Below are 10602 nucleotides of genomic sequence, written 5' to 3' on the forward strand. Positions count from 1 at the left end.
AGGTTTATATGTGCAGCAATATAGGAATGTTTCTCCTTTCCCAGAAAATCTCTCACGGTCACAATAATGTGCTGTGTGGATACAATGAAAAGAGCTTACATTGCTGAAGTGTAGAATAGAGATGAGCGGAATTCCTCCAATTTGTTTAGATCTGATTTGTCTTAATCAGCAAAGAAATTTGGGTACAAATTGATTGTACCTGAATCAAGAGTGCTTGAAATGCCTCGAAGCTCTCTCTCTCTCTCTCTCTCAGGTTGAATTTCAATTGCAACAAATCGATTCACTCATCTCTAGTGTAGAATAATTTATCTTTTACACTACAGCTCTCTGTGCCTCTTTATCTTCTTCTCACTGCACACTACTGTGACTGTGAGAAAGGTCTCTGGGTGGGGTAAGGGTCAAATGACTATCCTTCTGTCAACAGGCACATACATTTTACCTGGAGCTTTCTGATGAAGTAGTTCACTTCAATATTACTCTGTACCCTCCGTCATGTCCAGCATTTCTATAGTGGTGTATGGACTAGGGTTGTTGCAATTAAAAGCCATTTTATTGTTTGGGAGCTCCTTGTTGAGGTTGTTATAAGACAGAACTTCAATGTTCTACAATACATGAGAGTAAAGGGTTATATCCAAGACAATTTGCCCGCTTGGCACATTGACAATTTAACATTAACAATCTACTTTTTGTGGGAGATATCAAGTCATTGAGCTTTTTATGAGTTTTCTTACTGAATTCCTAACGTCTTTGTTTCTTAATGTATAAATGACAGGATTTAACGCCGGGGTAATAACTGTAAACAATATGGCGGCAACCTTGTCTTTTTCCAATGAAGTTTCAGAAGCAGGTCCAAGGTAAGTGCACATCGCTGTCCCATAAAACAAAATGACAACAGTCAAGTGTGAGGAACATGTTGAGAAAATTTTGGACCTGCCTTTCGAAGATCTTATTTTCAGGACATGAGTAATGATGTAAATGTAGGAAAGCATAGTAAGAGAAAAGGTTCCTGTGCTTAGAAAACCACTGAGTGTGGCCAAGGTGAGCTCATTTACATGAATGTCTTTACATGCCAGCTTTATTACCGGCTTCACATCACAGAAAAAGTGTTTGATTCTATTAACCTTACAAAATGGGAGCTGAGATGTCATGATAGCATGAACTAATGATGTAGTGAGACCTGTGAACCACGATGCTAAAACCAGTTGGACACATGTAGACCTCCTCATTATGCTTATATATCGTAGTGGGTGGCAGATAGCAACATATCGGTCATATCCCATGGCAGCCAGGAGGACACCTTCTGTACATCCCAAAAAGTGGAAGAAATACATTTGAGTGATGCAACCCTTGACAGTAATGGTATTCTTCATGAGGAGTCCAAACATCATTTTTGGAACTGTAACTGTAGAAAATAGCAAATCCACAAAAGAAAGGTTGCCAAGCAGGAAATACATTGGAGATTGGAGAGAAGGATCCCTGTTCACCAAGGAGACTATGGTGAGATTACCAAAAATGTCAAGAAGGTAGAAAAAGAAGGCAAAAGCAAAAAGTACTTTCTGGAGCCATAGCTGGTTGGTTATTCCCATAAGGATAAACTCATTGATTAATGTTTCATTAAATTCTTCCATCTTCTCATAAAAGATAAAACTGATTGTTGAAAAAAAAAGGCATAGTAAGAATAAAATATTGAAGGAACACTTCAAGAAAAACTGATATGTGTTGTACCTATCACAGGGCCTGAATGAGTGGTACATGACTCCATCTTTGGCATAACTGAATCTCAGTAATGCTTCACCCCGAGGATCCTAAGTCTACAGTAAGCATAAAGGTTTTTCCTCTCAGAAATGGCAATTTTATCCAATAGACCTTCAAATTACCTGCTTGCTGTTATAATAGCTTTTCACGTGCACCATTGTACTGTCCGTGCCAGCATCGGTTGCTTGTGGGAGCAATTTTGGGCCATTTTTTCAGTATTATGCTATGTGCTTGTACTCCTTGCTGTGTGTCTGCATCTGCTCAACTAATCAGTTCATTAAGTGTGCTATATTTGTTCCTGTGTCAGTGTTGGATTTGTCTTGAGCGCTATGACCTGCCTAGGTTTTGCAATCATGTCTTTCATGTTGGTTTTGTCATGTCTTGCTTTGATCTGTTTGGAGTCTGTGTGTGCCCTAGTCATAGTCATAGTCATAGCCTGTATGAAGCTTTCATCTGTATGTGCATCTGCTATGTCTGAACTGCATCCAAATTCCTGAAGTCCTTCATGCCAAGTCTACTAAGTTATGACTAAGAATGCCAAAGTTCGAAACGTGTTAACTGTGCAGGAGTGTGTGAATTGGTCCTTATTTGTGAAGCTGTTTTGGGAAAATAAAGATATCGCAAGGAAACTACATACAATTGCTGAAACTTTTCCTTCTTATCGATCAAGTCTACTTTGCCTGAACAGTTTCCAAGTTCTTGTTTCCTATTACTGAAGTTTGTGTATCCATTTGCAAGAAGTGCCTCATGTTTTGTCCCATGCCTGTAATCCGTGTTTGTCTGGGATTTGCCTGTATTCTTTTGAAGAATGCTTTGCTTATGTCTTTGATGTTCTCAAAAGTGTCTCTGACCTCAGTAGGTCAGTTGCTAAGTACACCAGGACCATCCCCTGAGGTAGAAGTCTGGTTGCTAGCAACATCCCTGTATAGGCATTAAAGGATGAATACCAGAGAGGTGTCAGAATAACACACTTAGGGTTTGGTCCAATGTCAAACTGGTTACTTGGAACAGTGGTTCCACAACCATTGTCTGTATACATGTTCGTAACACTTGCTTTCATACAGTCATAAAAATAAAGGGATTTTATTTTATTTTTATTAAAAAAGGGAAGAATGGATTAATAAATAACTCACCTCAGCCAATCCTCACTGGTGCCATTCCACTGCTTTACTGGTCCATGCTGGTCTCCACTTCCACGTTTCTTCTCAACATGCAGGATATGACTATGCGGCCAATCACTGGCTGAGGAAGGTCTCACAGCTGCACTAGTGATTGTCTGAGCGAGCATTTCCAGCTTGTTGAGATATTACCAGAAATTAGAGACCAGCACAGACTTGGTAATTGTTGGTGGTGAATTCAATATCTAAAACATCTCAACAGTGTATTGTCAACAGGCTTTTATTATAATCTATTTAATCTGTACAAGATTGGATTGAGATCTTCCTCTCAATGTTCAAAAAAAGTCAATTTGAAAAGAAATTGGATTTACCTTCATTAAAACTGTTGGAAAATCCACAAGTTTATTCAAGAACTCAGATCTTTTCATTGGAAATCCCTTTGATCTTGTGTTTTACGTCTTGGTTTATGGGAAAGACCTAAAGAGGTCTACCTATGTGAATATGGCCATATGATGTTGATGTTAGCCAGACTTGTGTTGTCACAGGCCTGGATGTCACCAACAGAACAATCTTTAGATGTTTGGGTAAATAAAATTGGCAGTAATGTATTGTTTAAATTTTATATATAATAACAGGAAACAATAAGAACATTTTTCGAATATGTGGTCTAATTGGGTTGAGAAATACCATCCCACTTTACACTTAAGGTTATTACAATATGTTCCTATAAGTACAGTGGTCCCTCAGGTTACAATATTAAATGGCTCTGGGATGACCATTTTAAGTTGAAACCATTGTAACTTGAGTCCATATCTATGGAAAATCAGTAATGTCAACCCAGAATAAGAAAAAGAGAAGTTTTAAGAAAAAAAAAGCAGATAACTGAGACAGATAAAATAAGTCCTTATGATAAACAGACAAGAAAAAATGCTGGAAGCTGAAAATCACTTTCTATGGTGAGGGCAAGAGCTTCTTCTTGGTCTTCCATGGTACATAGATGTATCAGAAAAATAAAAGAAAGTTGCCGTTCACCTGGTGTCCAAAAGTGAAGCTCATCCTGCATAACGACAGGGGGCAGTACAGAACAAGTGGTACTGCAGAGTAGCTACATGACAACCAATAAAGGTGTTTTACCAATGAAATAGCCAAATTGATTAGTTGGATCTGGGTCTGAGACATTGTATGTTGAGTCTAGTTTCAGTTAACGATGGCCCAGAAAAGTCCATTCAAAATATTGTATCCTGAGGCTATTGTATCTTGAGGGATGACTGTATTATTCTTTGATTACCAGAGAGCTGAAGACCAAAGATGCATCCTTCCTTTCTGGATGTTCGGGTTCGCTGGGTTCAGCTGAACTTCGGGCCAAAGTTCGGGTTCGGGACCCGAACTTGACTCGAATTCGAACCCAAACCCTATTGAAGTCAATGGGGACCCGAACTTTGGTGCACTAAAATGGCTGTAAAATAGTCATAGTAAGCGCTAGAGGGCTGCAAAAGTAAGTAAAATCGGGGTAAGAGCAGGACAAAATCGGGGTAAGAGCAAACAAATATTTTCCCCCCCAAACAGATGAGTTTCAAAACAGCCTGCTGTCGTTTCCCCCTGGCTGTGCTGAAGTTGGTGGTGAAGGTGTTACGCTGACATGATGAGGAGGCGGTCGAGGAGGATGCGGTGTAGGAAGAGGAGGCAACGAGAAACGTCCTGCAATCCTCGGTGGCAGTAGGACATGCGCCAAACTGCTATCCGCCTCAGGCCCAGACGCCACTTCATTTACTCAGTGTGCAGTTAGGGAGATATAACCTTCCTGCCCGTGCTTACTGGTCCACGTATCGGTGGTTATGTGGACCTTGCCACAGATGGCATTGCGCAGTGCACACCTGATTTTGTCTGCCATTTGGTTGTGCATGGAAGGGATGGCTCACTTGGAAAAGTAGTGGCAGCTGGGAACCAAGGCCTGTGGGACAGCCAGCGCCATAAGTGTTTTAGAAGTCTCCATCTCAACCATACGCAATGACAGCATTTCAGAGGCCAGGAATTTTGAAATGCTGGCATTCAGGGCCAGGGATCGCGGGTGGGTAGCGGGGTACTTCCTCTTTCTCTCCAGCGTTTGGGGGATGAACAGCTGAACGCTTCCATGGGACAATGTGGAGAGGCTTGGTGATGGTGGTGGAGGTGGTTGTGTTGCTGCCACATCCTCTGTTTGCTGGGTGGCAGGTGCCACTGTCATTTCAGAGGGGGAGGAAGAGGCCGAGACTGCAGCAGAAGAGGGAGCAGGAGGAGCCTGAGATCTTTCGTGTTTTTTCAGGTGTGTACTCCACTTCAGCTCGTGCTTTGCATTTAGATGCCTGGTCATGCAGGTGGTGCTCAGGTTTAGAACATTTATGCCTCGCTTCAGGCTCCGATTGCACAGCGTGCAAACCACTCGCGTCTTGTCGTCAGCACATTGTCTGAAGAACTGCCACGTCAGGGAACTCCTTGGAGCTAGCTTTGGTGTGCTCATTCCCTAGGTGCAGTGGGCAGTAGCAAGCATACTGGCTAGTGGATGGCCACTCTGCTTTTGCACCCTGATCCCTCTTTTGCTGTGCGGCTGGCGCTGTGTGACCACCACCTCTTCCTCACTCGCAAGACCTTGATTCCATGTGGGGTCTAGGACCTCATCATCCTCCATATCATCTTCCACCCAGTCTTCAACCCTGCCCTCCTTGCCGGTCTGCACATGGCAGAAAGCATCGTGCTGTGGTGATTCTCCCATGTCCACATCCTGAAACATAAGTGGTTGGGCATCAGTGCACTCAATCTCTTCCACTTCTGGGGCAGGGCTAGGTGGATGGCCCACGGAAACCTTGCCAGCAAAGTCATCAAAAAGCATAAGAGACTGCTGCATGACTTGGGGCCAGGGCCGGGCCGACACAGAGGCTGGGGAGGCTCCAGCCTCAGGGCGCAGGCCAGCTCCCCAGCCTCTGGGCGGCAGGCAGGCCACTGACCACGTCGCTGCTGCTGCCGCGCCTGCCGGACGGAGGGAGTAGTAAGCACTTGGCACTGACTTACGTGCTCCCTCCCCGCTCCGCCTCCTGGCTCGGCCGCTCCGCTGTTCTGGTCTCTGCTCAGTCGCTTGCCTGACTGGCTGTGTACAGCGCGCACTTTGACCTGACGCGCTGTACGCAGTCAGGTCACATGTGCGCCCTCTGGAGACCCGGAGCAGCGCAGGCAGCAGCAGGCAGCAGCACAGCACTGTGTCACGACCCAGCCCTGGCCCCAGCAGGGATAGAGAGTGAGAGTCTGCCCTGAAGTGAAGTAAGATAGTTCTTAAATAAAGATAATATTCTTTTCTGTCTGATCTGAGGTCTGATGGGGTTCTGGATGGGGTAAAATTACAAGGAACACCCCGGGGGGCTCACACTGCTTGCCTGATTTGCAAGGGGGTGAGGCGAAAGACAGATGCCCATGGGCTGCAGGTGCCAACTCTGCATTTTCAGCAGGGGACCGGGTGGGAAACAATGTGAAGGAACTTGAGGCACTGTCATCCACCCAATCTACTACCGCCTCTACTTGTTCTGGCCTCACCATTCGTACACCGGTATTCGGGCCTACAAAATAACGCTGAACGTTCTGTCGCCTACTCGCACCTGAGGAAGGTGTTTCATTTAGACATGTAGCTTGATCAGATTGACCACGTCCTCTCCCTGCAACAGGAGCTCCACCAACACCAGCAGTAGCACCACGACCAGGGCCACGTCCCATATTTGATGCTCTCCGAATTTTTTGAGGTCACCCACTGAACTAACAGACGGATTAACTATATTAATTTCCCTGTCACGGATGCAGTGCCGGTGTACCTCACACCAAAAATGGGTATATGTCACCCACCGAACTAACAGACAGATTAGCTATTATATTTTTGTGTCAGGGGTACAAAGATGGTGCATTGCACCCACAAAAACATCGCTATAGGTCACCCACAGAATTAACAGCCAGATTAATTATTATATTTCTGTGTCAGGGGTGCAAAGCTGGTGTATTGCACCCACAATAAAATCACTATAGGTCCCCCACAGAATAAATAGCCAGATGAGATTTCTAACCAGTGATGGCCAGTTCGCCGTGTTCGCCCGCGAACACATGCGGGCTGCCATCTTAACTCACAAGTCCGGCGATGCACAGGCAAGTCCTTACCTGTGCCTGTGCGCGAGCCGGTCTGAAACAAATGCGGTCACCGGGAGCAGGCAGCCGCCGGGGGCCTTCATCAGGCTGTTCTCGGAACTGCCTGCTCCCGGTGACCGCATTTGTTTCAGACCAGCTCCCAGCACAGGCACAGGTAAGGGCTTACCTGTTCATCGCCGGACTTGTGAGTTAAGATGGCAGCCCGCATGTGTTCGTTTTACACGGATCCGTTGTTCAGTTTTTTGTTTCCGTTGTGTTTCCGTTTCCGTTCCGTTTTTCCGTATGGCATATACAGTATACAGGAAGTACATAGAAAAAATTGGGCTGGGCATAACATTTTCAATAGATGGTTCCACAAAAAAGGAACGGATACGGAAGACATACGGATGCATTTCCGTATGTATTCCGTTTTTTTTTGCGGACCCATTGACTTGAATGGAGCCACGGAACGTGATTTGCAGGCAATAATAGGACATGTTCTATCTTTCAACGGAACGGAAAAACGGAAATACGGAAACGGAATGCTTACGGAACACATTCCGTTTTTAATGTGGAACCATTGAAATGAACGGTTCCGTATACACAAAAAACGGCCCGTACACTCGCAAAAAAAAACGTTTGTGTGAACTAGGCCTTAGGCTGTGTATATCCATCACGTTACTGCACTGTTTGACCTCTCGGATTTGAACTTTGTCCGTCTTCTGACCTGCCTACTGCCTGCTCCCCTGGTACTGTCGCTACCTCCCGGATTTGACCTCGGCTCGTTCTCTGATCAGTCTCCTGCCTTTCCCCTTTGTACTTACGCGACCTCACGGACTGACCTCGGCTAGTTGACCAGCCATTGCCTCCTCCATCAGGGGGTACCTCTGCCTTTGTTTACTTTCCTGTCCTACCATCAAGATACGTGTGTGCCATTCTCTGCCTCAGCTGTCCCTTTCCCTCTGCACTTACATAGGTCAGGGACCGCCGCTCAGTTGTGCCCAGTCACCTAGGGCGGGTAGTGCAAGTAGGCAGGGACAGAGTTGGGGGTGGCAGTCAGGGGGTGCACTTCCTCTCTACTTTCCCCAACGTGACAATAAGTGGCCAATAATTAGATGTGATGTGAACTGCAGCTTGTTTTTCTACTGTAGCGTTTCATAATAACCTATTGAATTTTTATTGTCAGAACTTAAGAGTTCAGAATAAAATTTGCAGAAAAACAAGGGTGGACACAGTAAAGTACGACCATCAAGTATCTTCTCTCTATTGATGTATATTATGCCAAAACAAGTTTGCTTATTGATGGAGAATGATAGAACAAACTTATCTAATGCCTGTATGCTAAACTTACCTGAGATCAGATGATCTGCATATATAAATAGATTAAAAATATCCTTCTACCGATTGTGGTTAGGAAGGTCTAGCTGCCTGGAAGTAAGAGGAAGTTGGTCTGAGAAGCTTCTCTGCTCAAGCACAGATTAAATATGTGGGTTGACTGTGGGACAATGGGGTTAGCACTAAATTCTCTCTAACATTGGGAATGAGTATATTCTAAACAAAATACAATGGAGACCAGCATTTTATACACAGTCTTAAAAAGGCCTTGCGCTGGCCGTGGATTCGCCAAATTTATGTAGAACTGCCTGGAAGTGAGAGGAAATTGGATGAGAAGCTTCTCTGCTCAAGCAGTAGATTAAATCGTGGGTCAATTGTGTAACCTTGGGGTAAACATTCTCTCTGTACTATTAGGAATGAAAAAATTCTGAAATCAAAACCAAATGTTTTAGACTTTTCTCCTTGGAACGATTGTTGCATGCAGAATTCTGTGACCCTTTATTGGTTGTGGAGGAAGTCTATCAACATTCACTTTTAGAGATGATGTCAAAAATAGACAGAAGGTCAGACATCCAAGAATCCAAAGAATGAGCAATACATGCATGTGAGGTAGGAAAACGAATCCAGACATCAGAAAGCATGTGACACCAGCACCAAGCCTGATAGGCCTGGCATCCCTACCGTCAATCAGGCTGGTTGCCACAGGAATGGAGGGACACCGACAATGCCACCATAGAGAGACCAGTCTTACCTCAGAAACATGGATGGGTAAGTACATACTAGATACAAAACTGACCCAAATGAAAACTACTAGTGAGTTTTTTTAATCCAAAGCCATACATGGATCATAAATGGAGGATATTTAGAAATGTAAAAATAAACTTTCTGTACTTTTGAATACACTTATGGTTTTGGCTTCTAAAATGGCATAAAATAAAATTATCTTCACAAAAAATATATAATCAAAACAAATATTCTTAACTGGTTTGTATGGGTATCAGCTACCGTACAGCGGGGGGATATACTATGACTTGCAATGTCTTTAACCACAATTGTGGTTACTCACGGTTTGCAGTCTCAATATTGGAGGCGATCACTGCATCACATCACGCCAGATGTGCTGCAGCATCAATGGTTCACAGGCCTTTAAGATTAAATCCAGTTATGATGTCCACTAGTAGGCAAATAGGGAACTGTCTCTAGGGATCTAGCACCGCCCTGCCTACAAGCGGAGTAATCACCCCGAAAACCTCTCAGTGGCTTACCCTCAACACTTAATGTCCCTACCTGCTAAATATTCCATTGTACCGTGGTGCCCATATAGCTTATGTAAATCAAAAAGTCCTGACGCGTTTCCCCTTGTAAATGGATCAGGTTCATCAGGGGACCATCTTCAGTGGAAGAGTGCATAATGGCACAATGATGGGGAGGGCAGTGGACATCGTACCTGTATACCATTGATACTGCAGCACCGATTATCTGGCGTACTCTAAGAAGTGATGTGATGCAGTGATCGCCTCCAATATTGAGACTGCAAACCGTGAGTAACCACAATTGTGGTTAAAGACATTGCAAGCCATAGTATATCCCCCTGCTGTAGCTGATACCCATACGAACCAGTATATTTGTTTTGTTTATCTATTTTTTGTTTGTGGGAACCTGAACCGATTAAAAGTTATGTTTCAAAGGGTAGTTTTTTTCAGTGATACTCTTGGTCTATTGGAAGCCTTAAAATGGGCATCTATAAGGATCTGAGTGACTGCACCACTTTGCAGCTTCCAGGACTTTGCTGCTAACATCTTAGTGCCATATAGCACAAAACACCTTCAGAGGTCTTGTGAGGTCCATACCTTGACAGGTCAGAACTCTTTTGGCGGCATAAGGAGGGTGGACACAAAATTAGACAAGTGGCTTTAATTTTGTAGCTAATCAATGTTTTTGAACAAGCTCTAATATGCTTCCAGACTGTGGAGACTACTGAAATTCCCAAGCTGTAGACACTAAATATTAGAATTCCATATTTTTCTTATTTAATTATTGCCTGGGTCAAGTGATGTAACCATGAAATTTTAAACCTCATCTTCGAAAGGAGAATGCCATGTAATTACAGACTGGACACAACATCTTACCTGAGAAATTAATCTGTAAATGTAATGAAATTGATAAATTTCAAAAGTAAATGTGAAAAGAAGGAACCAAATATTACCAATGAGGAATTCATATAATGAAGCAAAGGTTTAGCCACAATGCCCCTTAT

General features: G+C 43.8%; 1 protein-coding gene across 1 annotated transcript; it reads right to left on the minus strand.

Annotated features, from left to right (window-relative positions):
* Window positions 1-698: 698 nt before the first annotated feature.
* Window positions 699-1628, minus strand: LOC120981525 (olfactory receptor 5V1-like). The gene has a single exon (XM_040411060.1). It carries the CDS (start codon window positions 1626-1628, stop codon window positions 699-701), a length of 930 nt encoding a protein of 309 aa, XP_040266994.1.
* Window positions 1629-10602: the final 8974 nt, after the last annotated feature.

This window comes from Bufo bufo, chromosome 11 (assembly GCF_905171765.1).
Source record: "Bufo bufo chromosome 11, aBufBuf1.1, whole genome shotgun sequence".
NCBI classification, from domain to species: domain Eukaryota; kingdom Metazoa; phylum Chordata; class Amphibia; order Anura; family Bufonidae; genus Bufo; species Bufo bufo.

What these genes read in the sequence shown, in the direction of transcription:
- LOC120981525 (XM_040411060.1), bottom strand. Translation starts at nt 1,628, where the DNA reads ATGGAAGAATTTAATGAAACATTAATCAATGAGTTTATCCTTATGGGA.